This window comes from Neoarius graeffei, chromosome 5, assembly GCF_027579695.1.
Source record: "Neoarius graeffei isolate fNeoGra1 chromosome 5, fNeoGra1.pri, whole genome shotgun sequence".
Classification (NCBI taxonomy): Eukaryota; Metazoa; Chordata; class Actinopteri; order Siluriformes; family Ariidae; genus Neoarius; species Neoarius graeffei.
The window spans coordinates 99,354,435-99,372,857 of record NC_083573.1 but is presented as its reverse complement, the minus strand read 5'-3'; the positions used below and the strand labels follow the sequence as shown (position 1 = coordinate 99,372,857).

Here is an 18,423-nt window from a genome sequence, read left to right as displayed (position 1 = left end):
ACAATTTTATATGAAACATTTGATATTTGGCTAATAAATGTGTGTTAATGGTTAACTGATACTGGTGGTGGATTTTATGTGGACTTGTTTTGAAGTTTAGTTTATAATAAAAGTTTCCTCCTCTTCTTTTGATAAAACTTAATCTTAACATGATTTTAAATCTTTCAAGGATGCACTTTATAGGCAACACAAGGTTTCCGAAATCAGACAGAAGATCAGACACTGAAAATGAAAACTTTTTTTTTTTTTTATCGATACTGTGAGGGAAATTTAATGGATGAACATTATTCTTCTCTGTGTTTCTGTATGTTGAGTTAAAGTAGCTTAGTGTACTGAGAAAGATGTTTTTCCCATGTTGTAATCGCCTTTCTGTGGCCTTGGCTGGTGATAAGCAGGGTGCCTGAGTTCTCCATAACTACGCATCCGCCTGCACATCCCAGAGCACGCCAGCTGCACACTTTAACAAAGCTTCATAGAAAATCTCGAGCCAATCACGTGAAGATGCAAGCAGTAAGCGAATGCCTTTAGAGTATAATAGATAACAGCCACTAAAACACAACTCAGAGTGCGCGTACTCTCGACATCATCAGAAGTGGTGTCTTCTTCTATTCTTCTCTTTCTTTTCCTATTTTATATATCTGTTTATATGATCTACTATAATAAATAACTGAAAAGACAACTGCTAAGCGTTCTGAAGTGTTTATTAGAAATTTCCATTACAATACCCAAGCTGATATTTCATTTAATTTGTTACTTTACATCAGTGCAACAGACACAAACACAATACAATATAAGAACTTTCTGATGTACAACCCAACCATGACCACAAACCAACCTCCATCCACCATGTCTTCATTAAAAGGGGGGGGGGGGGGGGACAGTGAGTCCCAGAGCAGCTGGATAAACAGTGTTCCCATTCAGTCTATACACCATGTGCTCGAAATCCTGTCCTGCTTTTAGTCTGAACACTGTTTCAGGGGGTTTGGTCATATTCCTTGCTGCTGGCAGTCAGTTAATCAGAGAAATCTGTCAAACAAAGTGATGGAAAGACCGTCCTTTTGACCTCAGTCGTTTTCAGACAGCAAAGCCGCTGTTGGTGCACACACAGGAGAAGGACAGGAGCAGTGGGTTAAGAGGAAAATGTCCACAGAGGGAAATTCTCTGTACAGTGAAAGAAATGAGGATGATGTCCTTGGAAGGTGAGCTGAGTTTAAAAACAAAGTCTGAGTTCTTTAACCAGATCGGACAAGTTGCTTTGTGCTTGAGCAGAGTGAGCCAGAGGATCCTAACCCTGGACTTTGTTCTTTTCCTCTTGGTCATCTTCAAACGTGTTGTCTGATCGCCTGAAACACTCTTCAAAAAAGTGGAGCAGGGACTGACCGAGGTGCCGCCTCATCGCCTTGCTGTGCAGGAAGTGACCTTCATCTGGATAAATCTGATAAGAGAAAAACATCACTAAGACCATGTGACCATATAAGATACTTTTCATTGAAGAGTGTTTTTACATCAGTGATTTCTGATTGGTCAGAAGGTGGTGATGAATTTTCTGTGACAGTAGTGCAGGTTTATATCAATGCATTCGTTGTGATGTGTTATTGTTTCTATAGTAACAGGTCATTCGCATGGGGACTTGGATTTTAAAAACTGTGAAGTCATTGATCCAGTGCTGTTTTTAACATTGGAGCCTCCAGTGTTAGTGTTTTATAACGAGCAGAGGTAACACTGCAACTTTAAGATTTCCAACACATTTTCCGATTGGTGTGATATAAATAAGGATGAATAACAATAACATGCTGTGAGAGAAAAAATAATCAGCTTTGGTGTGGTAACAGTAACTCTGCTAGTGCTTCATCACACCATCCTGTCATTCATTGTTTTCCCAACAATAACACCACACTAAGTGTTTTATTCCTTATAGTGGCAGCTGTATTCAATGAAACGGGTTTGAAAGTGTGAATGGTACAAATTCATCACATATTCACAAAGAGTCAGAGTTGGTCATGCATCAGTGTGGCCTTGACACCTTGTAAAATCATTTATCCTTCTTAATAACATGCTGTTATAACTTCCTAGAGAACATCTGACCCTAATTAGCCTCAGAGTCATTTATCATTTAATAATGAATTAAAGAGGGATGTGTAATGGAGCAGAGAGCAAAGAGAGATTCTCCTGGTGTTCAGGTTTAATTGGATTAGCGAGTGAGCTAGTCTGTTTAATCTGGGTAAGTGCAGTGCAAGCTTCAGGAGTCACTAATCTTTCTCCTGACAGAAGCAGAGCATGCAGATATGTGTGTGTGTGTGTGTGTGTGTGTGTGTGTGTGTGTGTGTGGCGTCAGTGGTTACTTCTAGCAAGGTTTGTGGTCTTTTACCTGGAGGCTGTAATTTGCTTTCCCACCAATTAACCCTGAGATGAATTTCGCCGTGTGCTGAAAATGGACTTTTTCTGTTCAAAGAAGAGAGAGAGAGAGATTTATGAAGACATTCCAGTTGAACAGAATAATAATAATAATAATAATATTTCACAGCCATGTGACTGACAGTTGATTGATCTTCTTACAAATATCTTTGATAGTGAAATTTTTATTTAAAAAAAAATAGCATTATGCAAACGAGGCATTGTCTAATTAAATCTGCACAAATTTTCAAATTTAATAAAACCAAAAATCTAGTCTTTTGATATTATTAGATATAAAATATTTATGTCACAGTGAAGATGCTCTCAAAAGAAAGACTTTTGCAAAAAATATTTCTTTCCTGTTTATTTAATCAAAAATATACAATGGAGTATTAGCGGAGCTCCCAGCGGAGCACCATACCTAAGAAATATGGTAAACCCATCGAATCGATTTTTTGTGGTTTGTCCGTGTACGTGTACCACCAGTCATACACACCGCCTAGTGGTCAGTGTTAGTAATTACCAGTCATACACACCGCCTAGTGGCCAGTGTTAGTAATTACCAGTCATACACACCGCCTAGTGGCCAGTGTTAATAATTACCAGTCATACACACCGCCTAGTGGCCAGTGTTAGTAATTACCAGTCATACACACCGCCTAGTGGTCAGTGTTAGTAATTACCAGTCATACACACCACCTAGTGGCCAGTGTTAGTAATTACCAGTCATACACGCTGCCTAGTGGCTAGTATTAGTAATTACCAGTCATACACACCGCCTAAGCCCTGTGATGACCTGGTGACTTGTCCAGGGTGTACCCCGCCTTTCGCCCGTAGTCAGCTGGGATAGGCCCCAGCTTGCCTGCGACTCTGTAGAACAGGATAAAGTGGCTAGAGATAATGAGATGAGATGAGATGAGATGGGAGACACACCGCCTAGTGGCCAGTGTTCGTAATTGCCAGTCATACACACCGCCTAGTGGCCAGTGTTAGTAATTACCAGTCATACACACCGCCTAGTGGCCAGTGCTAGCCAGTAAAGAAATAAAACAAAAGAGACTGGCTATGATATAAGAAAATTCTACAACCCAGAAACAGATCGGAGCTCTGCTTTTAGGCAGTGCGTAAATCTATATATTAAGGCCATTGTCATTTAAAAAAAAAAAGCAGAGGCAGGGAGTGATTGTCACATCTGCACCTGCTTCCCAAACTTTGCAGTGGACTTCAAACATGGTCGCCATGGACTACAACAACCACACTGCATCGCACTGCTCTCAGTCTCATCTCATCTCATTATCTCTAGCCGGTTTATCCTTCTACAGGGTCGCAGGCAAGCTGGAGCCTATCCCAGCTGACTACGGGCGAAAGGCGGGGTACACCCTGGACAAGTCGCCAGGTCATCACAGGGCTGACACATAGACACAGACAACCATTCACACTCACATTCACACCTACGGTCAATTTAGAGTCACCAGTTAACCTAACCTGCATGTCTTTGGACTGTGGGGGAAACCGGAGCACCCGGAGGAAACCCACGCGGACACGGGGAGAACATGCAAACTCCACACAGAAAGGCCCTCGCCGGCCCTGGGGCTCGAACCCAGGACCTTCTTGCTGTGAGGCGACAGCGCTAACCACTACACCACCGTGCCGCCGCTCTCAGTCTCCGGAGTATCAAATATCATGCACACTTGTTCATGATCACAGCCTCATTACCGCTGTGTATTCAAGGACTCTCAGTTCTCAAAGACATTGTGAAGTAAATGCTCAGCGTCCCTGTGCCTGTTTTTACCGAGCCTTGTTATTCTGTGCTGTCTATTTGATTGTTGATCCAGTTTGTACTTTGGTTATTGCTCATAGTGTCTGCCTTTGACATCCTGTTTGTGCCTCGCCTGACCATTGCCTGTTTACTGACTCTGCCTTTGATTATCGATTTGGATTTGTTTGCCAGCTATGCTGCGATAAACTCTACTGCTTTTACATCCAACTTTCATCTGCATACCTGACAGTAATATTCTGAGAAAAATACTTTCTGAGACTAAAGTTGTACATTTATGAGGAAAAAAAAACCTTGGATAGTCTCCAAGATAAGGTTGTAAATTTGCAAGGGAAAAAAACTCAGAAATTCCAAGATTAAGAAATCATAAATTTACAAGGAAAAAAAAAATCTTGTGCTTCCTGGCTGCAGTGCACTCTGGGAAAAGTAGTTGAAAATGTCTTCACACTTTAATCTTTTATACTGTGTTATCTGACTGCATTTCCTATAACTCTTTGCCCAGCCGTGGTGTCTGTTGTGTGATGACATTGATCCAACCTTGCAAATTGAAGTTATCTGATTCCTTGATTTATTAAACAAACAAACAAATAAATATTCCAAGGGTCTTTTTTCTCACAAATTTGTGGCTTTTTAATCTTGGAATTTCTGAGGGTTTTTTCTCACAAATTCGTAACTTTATCATGACAGAGATGATCCAAACTTTTTTGCTCATAAATATATGAACTCTGTGGGGTGTTTTTTTTTCTCAGAATATTACCCTGTATTAACTCCATTATTATTATTTTTTTAAACCTACAATGGCTCTAATACACCATCATAAAAATATACCATGCGCTGTTCTAAAAAAAAATCTAAAATGTAACTTGAATCCAATCAGGGCTTTGAACCGGAATTTTTTTCCTATTGGTTCGTTCCGAACAGAAACGGAATTTTAACGTTTCCGGTTTTGGGTTCCACCATTAAATAGACGTTCCCGAACCGGTTAGAACAAAAAAATTTCATTCCCGGAACGGTTAATTACATTCCCTGTCAGCGGTTTAACAAATGGCTATAAAATTATGTCTCTGTCTCATCCAGCTTAAGCCAAATGTAGGCTAATTCTATTACAACCTTCATTAAATAAGACAAGAAATAATTCAAAACAATTATTATTTCAAATGTTGGTGATTTGGATTCTCAGTATGTCTTCCCATCTACACAAACAGAAAAAGTGCCAAAAATGAAAGATAATTCGTTTAGTGTGTTACCAAAGGCTAGTCAGGCCCTATACAGGGCTACCGCATGACGTCACCGCGCCGCGAGATTTTGTTAGGCGCCATATTGGAAGACCAAGTACACATCTATGCAAGTACATACATACATAAAACAAACTACACCTGAAATGTAGCCAGGGCTGGTTCTGCCCTAATCTGGACCCGGGTGCAACATCGCGCAAACCCCCCCAAAAAAAAAACAGTCTAAATCAGGACAACCATCACATAACTATAACTATAAACATTTTATATCAACTATTTTAACTAAATGGGCTATAATAAATAAGCCTGCAGGCAGCCACGGCGGGCTGCCTCAGAAAAGTAACCATTTGTCCTACCTTAAAACTCGTTTTGCATTTTCTGCCTCCTTTTTTGTATTTTCGACCCTCTGTTTATTTTCTTTCCTTTTCTGAAAACCCGATTTGTGTCCAGACATTTTGTTCTGCTACCAACGAACTAACTCGTCAGGTCTCGTCTCTCGAGTCCGCGATGATTCCCGTGGGAAGGGCAACAATTGATACATTTTTACAAACAGCCAATAGGGAGGTTGCATCGTTCAGGCTCTTCTTTGCTCAGACACTCAGTAATGCATTTACTCACTAGTAGTCCACCTTCCCGCTCTCTCCATTCAATCAGCGAACGTCACACAGGAAGTGAACCCCAGCGGGTCATAGAAACTTGCGCAGGAGAAGAATGACTATTTGTAGGCTACAGAAACTTTGAGGAGCGAAATAAAAACCGGTATTAACCGGTTACCATTATTTTTAATAAGCGTTTCTGTTCCGGAACATAAAAAATAATAAAGTTTCTGGTTTCGTTTCTGTTCCATGTGAAATAGAAAAAGTTCCCGGTTTTCGTTTTCGTTCCTTGAACCGGTTCAAAGCCCTGAATCCAATAATAATAAAATTTTAGGGAAAATTATTCTGTAATATCCTTTATATTAGAGATAAAATTTCATGAACATAGAAAAAGTGGTGTTTTAATAATACACAGCACATTTTCACAGTTTAATGTTATTTATAAAGTTTATAAAGGAAAAGGACATACTGTATATAACATATATCATAATGACACTCAAAATTACATATTTAAGGGAAAATAAAGATTTTCAGGGACGTGACATAACTGTAAAGTGGGTGGAGCTTAAAGTCTCCTTCAGCATTAAGTTTTACATAGATCTGGTTGTTGACAGTGGATCAAAACAAAACAAAAAACATTAATAAACATTTAAAATAAACATTTGAGTTTTTTGTTTGTTTGTTTTGTTTGTTTTTGTAGTTTATCCAAAACTTGTTTGAAAAATTGTAGATGTGAGCTTAGAAAAATGATGTTTCTCCCTGTAGTGTCTTGCCTTAATAAACCAGCAGCAGGAGAAACAGGAAGTTACATGTACTTTATCAAGGGTTTCAGTGGATCGGACATGTGAAGGCTAAAATCATAATGAGGCTATTTTCCTGTGTTAGCAGAAGTTTAAATGTTTTCCACAGTGGTTAAAAAGAGAGGAAAAGAGCAAAGGAGGAACATACCATCTGCAGTCGGGTGAATGATCAAAAACTTCTTATCAACAAACTGAGATGCACATTGTGTGAAATTGAAAATCTGTAGACGTAATCGAAAAATACACATTTCATAAATATAAATGTACAAAGAGAATGTAGGAGATCTGAAATTAAGTATATATCTGAAATGAAAGTGTACCTCATACGCTCGACGTTCTGGATGTGGAAGGCCAAAATATCGCTCGGAAAAAAACGATGCTGAAAAGCAGATAAGAGCGAGATGAGTTATGGAATTCATTAATTATTCATGTGAAGGTAATTTCCAAGGCAGAAGCAGACACTGTCTCTCTCACACACACACACACACACACACACACACTGTACCATAGAGTCGGAAGTCAGTAATGGGTGAGAAAACAGCTCCACACTTCAGTACAGAGGCCTCAGAGCTGAGCAGCAGGCTGGTGATGTGTCCTCCATACACCTGTAACAAACATCACATCATCACTCCTACCATCCTTCATCACACTGCATGCTGGGAAGCAGCTCTGGTGAATATAGTACTAATTCATCTATTATGATGATGGCGAGAAGGACTATTTTAAAAGAATAAGAGTTAAGGCCTTTACACACCAGATATGACAAAAAATTGCAATGTGAAAAAAATCTCACAATGAGTCCGATATGAATTTTTAATATGTTGCATATTATTTCATGCTGGTTTCATGCTGGTTTTGTACCGTGACTGTCAGTAGTGTCCTGAGTGAATGATGGAGTCATCTCATAGCCTAGTGATGTAGACATAATAATTAAAGACATGCTCTCAAGAAAGAGAAAGTTTTGGGAACACCCCTTGTTGGAACAGAGACAACAACAGGGAGAGTTTCATAACCTCATTACAGAGTTGAAGCTCAGAGACAGGATGTTGGGCAACAAGAAAGAAAGCAACACTCATGGTGTTGTGTGTTGATGAAGCCCAAACATATCAGCATTTCACATGTTAGATTTAATTTCTTTCATTCTTTCATAATTTCATTGTAATTATTCTCATCTAATTCTAATTTGGCCTCATTTTCTATCAAATGTGCTTCAGAAATGAAAGGGTTACTGTCCTGAAAACATTAAAATCGAGTTATCCAATGAGATTTTTTTTTTAATTTGTTGTCTCTAGGCTGAGAAGAGTTTAGAGCTGCTCACTCATTGGTTTGGACTTCATTGCCAGGACAGGAGGTGTATGTTTATGTAGGACGTGATAGATGAATTAACCAATCAGATTTTGATTTTAGGGGAGGGACCAAAAATTTATCACCCTCAGCCTTCTTGAAGGCCAACATGAGCTTAACTGCAAGCCGACGCCATCAGCGCAGCAGTGAAGTCACCTTCCAGCTGGTGTAGCGTTCATCAGTAGTGTTAGTGAATGCTAATAAAGCGGTCAAGCCAGTACTATCGAGCGCAAGTAGCACAGGCTAACGACTGAGAAACTAAGATTTCTGTCTCCAGACTCTTCTTCCACACTGCACGCTTGCCACAATATTTTTCATTCAAACTTACGTATTCATTTCCCTGTGTAATTTACTGAGTTACTTTTAAAATCAACATCGACAGCAACACACAACGGAGCGACCTGGCAGCCTGACACTAATCCCTTACTAAATCCTTTGTCCTATTGCTTTTTTTTGGTGTGTCTGGCTAAGTTTTGGCTGAGCTGAAGTCCCAGCTCTAATAGTAATGGTTCGCCACTGGTGTCTACTACTGTCACCTATAGCCGTTCCACACAATGTTATGGTTGGTTGATGCAGAAAAATCATTTTCATTCAGAACAAAATGTCACTTTTGGCAAAAACAAACAATTCAACAAAATATATCGATGTACGAAAGAATCACATGGGGAAAAAAAATGCCCCCAGTGTATAAAGACACTTACAGCCTAATCACATTGTTAACCTGATACATTATGTACAGTTTTTACACACCAGTTGTTTGTCTCTTTTCAATAATACTAGTGCAGTGGTGGCTCCGTTATTATTAAGGCTCTGGGTTATTGATTAGAAGGTCAGAGGTTCAAGCTGCACACTGAGCAAGACCCTTAACCCTTTACTGCTCCAGAGACATTGTTTCATGATGGACCCTGAGCTCTGACCCCAACTTCTTAACAAGCTGGGATATGTGAAGAAAAGAATGTCACTGTGCCGTAATATATGTACAGTACAGGTATATGTGACAAATAAAGACTTATTCTTCTCCTATAATCAATTTAATGTATATACAAGTAGAATCGAGACTAATCAATTTTCCGATTGTTGCTCGAGTGTTGATTTATTTCAGTTGTTGCCTTTTAAATTGATGCATCAATCCGAATCTTCGAATCATCACATCTCTAGCTTTTACCTGTCCAAAAGCACCGATCCTGGTTTTGTCGATGTATGGCTCTTTCGCTAAAATGCTACAAAACACAAGAGAATGTGTGTTAGTTTGTGTTGGGCTCAAAATTCACTATATCAACACACACACACGCTGAATGAGTGAGTGTTAATGTGCGAGAACCTTCTAGAAACTTCACTGAAACGTTCAGCTTCACTGATGTTTCTTACAAAGTGTGTCATGGGTGTAACATTCCTGCGTGCTGATTTCTTGCAGACAGTAGAAGACGCTTTTGTACCTGAGAGCCTTCAGCTGGTCCTCCTGGTCAAGCGTGTGGATGAACCTGGAGCCCTGAGAGCCACTGCCACGCCCATCACAGCGTACAGCGATCACACCCAAACTGCTGACCAACACTGTGACCCAGTCCACCTGGAACTGCTCTGACACGGCCTGTCCTTCTGGAGTCCCGTCCCTGAGACAAGACAGAGAAAGAAAGAGAGACAGGAAGTAACACAAGGGTCATTACCCAAACAATCGAGAACATGTGAGTCACATGCTGTAAAATTTATATACAGAAAAATGATGTCACTGAGGGGCGGCACGGTGGTGTAGTGGTTAGCGCTGTCGCCTCACAGCAAGAAGGTCCGGGTTCGAGCCCCGTGGCCGGCGAGGGCCTTTCTGTGCGGAGTTTGCATGTTCTCCCCGTGTCCGCGTGGGTTTCCTCCGGGTGCTCCGGTTTCCCCCACAGTCCAAAGACATGCAGGTTAGGTTAACTGGTGACTCTAAATTGACCGTAGGTGTGAATGTGAGTGTGAATGGTTGTCTGTGTCTATGTGTCAGCCCTGTGATGACCTGGCGACTTGTCCAGTGTGTACCCCGCCTTTCGCCTGTAGTCAGCTGGGATAGGCTCCAGCTTGCCTGCGACCCTGTAGAACAGGATAAAGCGGCTAGAGATAATGAGATGAGATGATGTCACTGATATGGACCTCATTACATCTTAGCCTTTTGTAATGTATTGTGGATTTACAGACACACGCTTGCACAATGATAGCATTTACTTAATATGAGTCAATTGCATCTTGGGTTTCTTGAAAGAAATTACATTCAGGGATCAGAGGAAATGCTGAATTCTGGATTCTGATTGGTCAGAAGGTGTTGAATAATTTTCTAAAACCGCAGCTCTGACAGTTGTCCAGGTTTATATCAATGCACTCATTCTGATCTGTTATCACTTCTATAGTAACAATTAATTCACAAGGACTTGTACTGCAGATGCTCCATGTAAACAGATTAAAAACATATGATATAGTTGATAAGGTGAAGTTTTCCATTTGGAAATGTTTATTTAACATTTATAACTTGTATCATGTAATAACTTAAATCTTAACAGGAACTAACATTTTATGGATGTTTCACATTGGATGTAACTGTAAACTGATGAAAAATATGTTTTGATGCATCATGCTGCTGTCAAAGGATTGGCTGATTAGAGAACTGCATAAAACAGCAGGTGGATGGGTGTTCCTAATAAAGTGGCCGGTGAGTGTATAAGTAGTAAAAGAGGAGTAAAACACTTCTGGAAATGCTGTTATAGTAAATAAATGAACTTCAGGGTTGTAGCAGTTCATTATTTTCCAACGACAGCATGACGGTAGTGCTGTTGAAACTCACACGAGCAGCAGTAGAGGGTAATGTGCCGTGTTTTTGAAGCCGGGAGGTTTCAGGATCTGCAGTGACAGAGCTGTAGACAAATCACACACACACACAAGATAATTTCTCTGCATGTGTCCAACATTTTCAGTGTAACTTCTGTGAATTAAACTGTGGATGATGGACGCACTGTAATCCTCTACGTCTGTCTTTCTGTACTCGACTTGGGGCATCTGCATGGAGTCTACAGTATTCTGGAGTTTCAGGTTTGGTTCGATGACCAACAGCTCTAAAAGAATGAAAATACAAATAACAGTCTAAAAAAACTCAGCTGTTGCATTCATATTCATACTATAATGTGCAATGCTGGAAATGGCACAATGGGATTTGGAGGTTACTTGTAGAATGTTACAGCAGACTGAGATAAGTGCAAGATGTTGTGAGAAAATCAAAGACCAATTTCAGGTGTGAAAAGAGAGAAACGTTAATGCTAGCATGCTAATCACTGAGGTATTTCATTCTGGAGAGAGACACGCACGCAAAGATTGGGTCGTCTTCATCACAACACAGAAACCTTTACTAGGGGTGTGTCATCGCAGGTATTTTAAGTAGAAGCTGGCGTCTTAGACAGAGAGTGTGTGTTTGTGTGTGTGTGTGTGTGTGTGTGTGTGTGTGTGTGTGTGTGTGTGTGTGTGTAGAGTAAAGAAGTGTGTGTGTGTGTGTGTGTGTGTGTGTGTGTGTGAGTAGTGTACAGTGAAAGACTCACTCTGTCTGTCCTTGGTTCTGTAGACGGACACAGATGGGACACCAGGTCCTGAAACACAACATCAATAAACATTATTATTATTATTATTATTATTTCTTTCAGCTCTGTAACTAATCACACTCTCTTCATGTTTAAAGCACTTCTCCATATGGAAGACACTGAACACAAACAAAGAAAAAAGGAAACTGCAAAGAGACAGAGAAAAAAGTGTGTGTGTGTGTGTGTGTGTGTGTGTGTGTGTGTGTGTGTGTGTGTGTGTGTGAGAGAGAGAGAGTAAGTGAGAGTGGATAAGAGGGAGACAAAGAGAGAGAGAGAGAGAGAGAGAGAGAGAGAGAGAGAGAGAATGATTGACCTTTACAGTGGAGCAGGAAGAAGGTCATGTTGTGGCTGAAGGAGCTGCTCACAAATCCGCAGGTGTCTGAAACCCCACAGGAGAGACAGAGCCGAGTGAAAGACCCCACTGTCTCAGCACTGGAACATAAATCCCAGATTAATTAATTAATGCACTCATTCTAAAATGTTATTGTATCTATAGTAACAACGTGTATGGAGTAAAGCTGTAGCTTTATGTCTTCTGATATCTTAGGACAGAAGAGTTTACAGTTTTTGTGGTGTCTCACTAATGTGATGCAGCTGAAGGAAACCGCCACCAAGCAGTGGCTCAAGGAAACCACCACCAAGCAGGGCATTGCTCTTCTACTACTACCACACAGAGCAGCATTGCCAACCCACAGACCTGCTAGTACAACCCCGATTCCAAAAAAGTTGGGACAAAGTACAAATTGTAAATAAAAACGGAATGCAATAATTTACAAATCTCAAAAACTGATATTGTATTCACAATAGAACATAGACAACATATCAAATGTCGAAAGTGAGACATTTTGAAATTTCATGACAAATATTGGCTCATTTGAAATTTCATGACAGCAACACATCTCAAAAAAGTTGGGACAGGGGCAATAAGAGGCTGGAAAAGTTAAAGGGACAAAAAAGGAACAGCTGGAGGACCAAATTGCAACTCATTAGGTCAATTGGCAATAGGTCATTAACATGACTGGGTATAAAAAGAGCATCTTGGAGTGGCAGCGGCTCTCAGAAGTAAAGATGGGAAGAGGATCACCAATCCCCCTAATTCTGCGCCGACAAATAGTGCAGCAATATCAGAAAGGAATTCGACAGTGTAAAATTGCAAAGAGTTTGAACATATCATCATCTACAGTGCATAATATCATCAAAAGATTCAGAGAATCTGGAAGAATCTCTGTGCGTAAGGGTCAAGGCCGGAAAACCATACTGGGTGCCCGTGATCTTCGGGCCCTTAGACGGCACTGCATCACATACAGGCATGCTTCTGTATTGGAAATCACAAAATGGGCTCAGGAATATTTCCAGAGAACATTATCTGTGAACACAATTCACCGTGCCATCCGCCATTGCCAGCTAAAACTCTATAGTTCAAAGAAGAAGCCGTATCTAAACATGATCCAGAAGCGCAGACGTCTTCTCTGGGCCAAGGCTCATTTAAAATGGACTGTGGTAAAGTGGAAAACTGTTCTGTGGTCACCAGAATCTACCCTCCTCGAGCAGCTAGGGGAGTATAAAGAAGGGCCACCTCAAACTCAGGTTAGCTGAGTTTTCTCAGAGCATGCTGACTGATTCCTTGCTCCTCTCCCTGCACAGGCCATCTTACCAACACAGAGGATGACGAGAAAGACAATGGAGAAATCAGCACTCTCTTTGGTAATTGCCTCCCCTCCTGCAGTAGAGCGATGAAGGACCCACACACAGCCAGCACCCACCTGCAACTCAGCCCTGGGCTGGCTCTGGCCGTCCACTGCCTGCACCTGCTGCACTTCTCTCACCCCGCACTTCTCCTGCCCTTTTCTAAATAAAAGAGCACTGAAGCTTTTCCACTGAAACCTGGGCTGAGTGTTTGTGTTCTCCGCTGCAGTCGCGAGTGTCACACTGAGCTGTGTTTCTTTTTGTCTTGTTAACTTTAAGAGATGCTGGTGAGGAAAAGACTGTTTACAGCTGCTAGAACAGATATGAGAACAGGAACTAACTTGTTTTATGGACCTTTCCACAACATTAAATGTAACTATAAATGGATAAAATATATGATGTGTTCTTTACCAAACAAGAAATCATAATCTTTGACAAATTGTTGTGGTATAAGAGGAATAAAATGCTTGGGGACATGCTGTTAAATATAAACACTTCGTCACAGCACTCGTATAACAATAACGTCATAATATGTATATAATTTATTGAGCAAAATCAGGAAGACAGGAAGGGCAATAGAGCAACGATGCATTTGAGGGTTTGAGAAAGACAACGATTACATGGTTATAAAATAATTTATTCATTTCCCATTAATGTTTTTAGAGAAATAAAGATTATTTGAATTATAATTTAATTGTATTTTATTAAAAGTGTAGAATAAACAGAGGTGTGATACAGATACACACACTTGTATTGCTGATGAGGAGAGTTACTGAAGTTTTAACTGTACAGTTGTTATATACAAACCTCACACACATTTCACACACACCCCAGAGTTAAAGCACTTTTACCTGTACAGGTGGCGACGTCTGGGATCCTGCTCTGTGCTCACGTAGTATCTGTTATACACAATAAACAACATTATAACATACACACACAATAAACTAAAACACTCTGTGTGTATGCGTGTGTGTGTGTGTTCACATGAGCTGGGTGTCCTCGCTGTAGGCCAGAAGGTGTGTAACGTCCCAGGTGCCTTTTGTGATTGACTGCAGAGTGTCTGAGGTGCGGTTGGGCTGAAAGACACACACACACACACACACACACACACACACACAGTCTTCAATAATGCAATATCTCTACGTCTGTGTATAATGTGTGTATGTGTGAGATGTGTGTACTATAATATGAATTATGCATGATGTGTGTATACACTAAAGAGTATGCGTTCTGTGTGTTCAATAGGGTGTGTATATGTGTATGTTATGTGCATGAAGTGTGTGTGTGTGTGTGTGTGTGTGTGTGTGTGTGTGTGTGTGTATATACCTGTGATGTTCCCATGCCCACATGGTAGAATTTGCCCCGCCCTCCATGAGGGACAGCATAAGTGACGAAGAACTTCAGGCCGTCTTTAGAGAAAAGCGGAGCTTCATTCTACACACACACACACGCTTTTTTCTGACCATAGTCGTAGTATTGAAAAATATTGTTTGTATGTAATATTAATATGCTGAATTTAGGGAAATTAGCAACCAGTGACCAATCAAACTGGCTGTAAAAGTAACACAGCAATAAAAATGTTATAAAAGTGTAGAAGGAGACAGAATCAGCAGCACAAGGCTCTCTTACCTGTCTGTCCAGCCAGCTGTCACTCACATTTTCATGTATCTGAAACACAGAGAGAGAGAGAGAGAGAGAGAGAGAGAGAGAGAGAGAGAAATTAAAATCCCATTAAGTTCTTTGTGGTCATTCATTTTACACAGTGCCTTCATTAAATGTAAATGTCTTGTAGCATTAGAAATGCATTTTAATCCACCATCCATTAGAGAAATTTGTGTTTGTGTATGCGCGCGCACACGCGCACCTTGGTACAGACTCCCGTCCTGGCTTCACACATGGTCAAAAGGGAGAAGTTCTGTGCTCGGTTTAACCACTTCACTGCCAGCTTCGTGCTCGTGGCCCATTTCACTATCGTTATATAAAATTCTCTGAAGGAAAAAACACAAAGAATCTATGTCAGTGTGTGTGTGTGTGTGTGTGTGTGTGTGACTACATGATTACCTGAATAATAATGCAAAAAGAAACAGGTTAAGTAAAATAAACAAAAAATCCCGAATCCAACAATTTGTTCATTTCCTTATAAAACTGCCACATTGTACCTGAGACTACTATTTAAGGGAATAAAAAAGCAAAAGTTCATCAGATCAAGCAATGTTGTTTTTTTTCTCTTTAAGCAAAAATATTTAAATTCATGGGGTGGCACAGTGGTATAGTGGTTAGCACTGTCGCCTCACAGCAAGAAGGTTCTGGGTTTGAGCCCAGTGGCTGATGGGGGCCTTTCTGTGTGGAGATTGCATGCTCTCCCCGTGTCCGCGTGGGTTTCCTCCGGGTGCTCCGGTTTCCCCCACAGTCCAAAGACATGCAGGTTAGGCTAATTGGTGGCTCTAAGTTGACCGTAGGTGTGAATGTGAGTGTGAATGGTTGTTTGTTTCTGTGTGTCAGCTCTGTGATGACCTGGCGACTTGTCCAGGGTGTACCCCGCCTTTCGCCCGTAGTCAGCTGGGATAGGCTCCAGCTTGCCTGCGACCCTGTACAGGATAAGCGGTTATGGATAATGGATGGATGAAATGTGACAACCCATTTCTTTTTTTTTTAAATAGTAGTCTCAGGTACAATGTGTGCAGCTTTATAAGGAAATGAGCTGTTCGGTTTTGCTGAGAGTCTTGGAGATTTCTGCCACAGTTCTTCTGGAGACTTTATGTAACTGTTGCGCATGCTTCTTATTTTTGCAGCGAAACCAAGCAGCTTTCATTATGTTTTATGTCTGAAAAGTGGTCTCTTATGTAATATGTTGCTTTCTTTACTGACATACAAACATTTTTCTGTATTATGTTTTGGAAAAGTAATGTTTGGAAATCTAAAATGTTTTGTACTGACTCAGTAACGCACAATTCAGAAAATAAATATCCATAACAAAACTTGTACTAAAAAATAGGGTAATAGGAGGTGCTGAAAGGGGGTGGAGTGGGAAAATAGCATACAGTGGTGCTTGAAAGTTTGTGAACCCTTTAGAATTTCCTATATTTCTGCATAAATATGACCTCAAACATCATCAGATTTTCACACAAGTCCTAAAAGTAGATAAAGAGAACCCAGTTAAACAAATGAGACAAAAATATTATACTTGGTCATTTATTTATTGAGGAAAATGATCCAATATTACATATCTGTGAGTGGCAAAAATATGTGAACCTCGAGGATTAGCAGTTAATTTGAAGGTGAAATTAGAGTCAGGTGTTTTCAATCAATGGGATGACAATCAGGTGTGAGTGGGCACCCTGTTTTATTTAAAGAACAGGGATCTATCAAAGTCTGATCTTCACAACACATGTTTGTGGAAGTGTATCATGGCACAAAAAAAGGAGATTTCTGAGGACCTCAGAAAAAGCATTGTTGATGCTCATCATCCTGGAAAAGGTTACAAAACCATCTCTAAAGAGTTTGGACTCCACCAATCCACAGTCAGACAGATTGTGTACAAATGGAGGAAATTCAAGACCATTGTTACCCTCCCCAGGAGTGGTCAACCAACAAAGATCACTCTAAGAGCAAGGCGTGTAATAGTTGGCAAGATCACAAAGGACCCCAGGGTAACTTCTAAACAACTGAAGGCCTCTCACACATTGGCTAATGTTAATGTTCATGAGTCCACCATCAGGAGAACACTGAACAACAATGGTGTGCATGGCAGGGTTGCAAGGAAAAAGCCACTGCTCTCCAAAAAGAACATTGCTGCTCATCTGCAGTTTGCTAAAGATCATGTGGACAAGCCAGAAGGCTATTGGAAAAATGTTTTGTGGACGGATGAGACCAAAATAGAACTTTTTGGTTGAAATGAGAAGCGTTATGTTTGGAGAAAGGAAAACACTGCATTCCAGCATAAGAACCTTATCCCATCTGTGAAACATGGTGGTGGTAGTATCATGGTTTGGTCCTGTTTTGCTGCATCTGGGCCAGGACGGCTTGCCATCATTGATGGAACAATGAATTCTGCATTATACCAGTGAATTCTAAAGGAAAATGTCAGGACATCTGTCCATGAACTGAATCTCAAGAGAAGGTGGGTCATGCAGCAAGACAACTCTCTCTTTCGTACATCATCAGATGGTCAACTCAGTGTCATGCAGGCACGCCCTCGTCTCTGGTCCTAAGTCGAAGAGGCCAGCTTCTGAGGGTGGGCTGTATAGGGGGCAGCCGGTGATTATGTGCTCGGCAGTCTGTTCAGGTTCACCACACTCGCATGCCACACTGTCTGATAGGCCCCACTTCTTCAGAGATGACTTGAAGCGGCCGACCCCAGTGCGTAGACGGTTCAGCAAGGTCCACAGGTGGCGTGGCAGGTCTTCTCCTTTTACACCACCTCCTGGGTCCCTGATGTATCGTTGGATGCGGGAGAGCCCAGCCGTCTCCCACGTCTGTTTCCAGGATGCTGCCAGCCAGGCATCTCTGGACAAGTCCTCAGGGATAGACTGTAACATCTTTTGTACTGCCTTGTTGTAGGGATGGCGAGACTTGAGCCTGCCTGGTGGAGCCGGTGTTATTGTGGCTTTGTGCAGGATGCGCCAGTTGTACTTCTGGGCTTTTCTTGCCAGGGTCAGGGTAGCTGCATCCCATCGGAGACTGACCAGGGTGATTCCAGCAAGGACTGGCAGGTGGGACATAGGGGTGGGTTTCAGACAACCAGTCACTATCCAGAGGGCACTGTTGATGGCAGTATCTACCTTATTCACATGTGGACTTCTGCTCCAGGCAGGGGCAGAGTATTCAGCTACGGGTAGGACAAGTGCTTGCGTGGATATGCGAAGGGTCTGGAGGGAAGCTCCCCAAGTCAAACCCACCAGACAGTGGATGAGCGAGACCCTTGCTGTTACCCTGGCCTTCACTTCATCCAGGTGTTGCTTATAGGGCAGTGTCTGATCCAAGCATACACCAAAGTAC

General features: G+C 41.2%; 1 protein-coding gene across 5 annotated transcripts in view; it reads right to left on the bottom strand.

Moving 5' to 3' along the window:
- Positions 1-683: 683 nt before the first annotated feature.
- Positions 684-18,423, bottom strand: part of dpp6a (dipeptidyl-peptidase 6a) — a 301,791-nt gene continuing 284,051 nt past the window's right edge. For 4 of the 5 annotated variants that reach the window (XM_060922571.1, XM_060922570.1, XM_060922572.1 and 1 more), the window contains 16 exons: positions 15,290-15,413; positions 15,055-15,093; positions 14,752-14,859; positions 14,410-14,501; positions 14,277-14,324; positions 12,053-12,171; positions 11,701-11,748; positions 11,125-11,223; positions 10,956-11,025; positions 9,583-9,756; positions 9,312-9,366; positions 7,308-7,407; positions 7,123-7,181; positions 6,951-7,023; positions 2,369-2,442; positions 684-1,435 (listed from right to left, as the gene is read on the bottom strand). In XM_060922571.1, coding sequence (XP_060778554.1) covers positions 1,286-1,435; positions 2,369-2,442; positions 6,951-7,023; positions 7,123-7,181; positions 7,308-7,407; positions 9,312-9,366; positions 9,583-9,756; positions 10,956-11,025; positions 11,125-11,223; positions 11,701-11,748; positions 12,053-12,171; positions 14,277-14,324; positions 14,410-14,501; positions 14,752-14,859; positions 15,055-15,093; positions 15,290-15,413 — 1,432 coding nt within the window. In that variant the 3' untranslated portion in view covers positions 684-1,285. Of the gene's footprint in view, positions 1,436-2,368; positions 2,443-6,950; positions 7,024-7,122; positions 7,182-7,307; positions 7,408-9,311; positions 9,367-9,582; positions 9,757-10,955; positions 11,026-11,124; positions 11,224-11,700; positions 11,749-12,052; positions 12,172-14,276; positions 14,325-14,409; positions 14,502-14,751; positions 14,860-15,054; positions 15,094-15,289; positions 15,414-18,423 lie in introns of those variants that run through there. The other variant, XM_060922573.1, reaches the window with a different exon arrangement.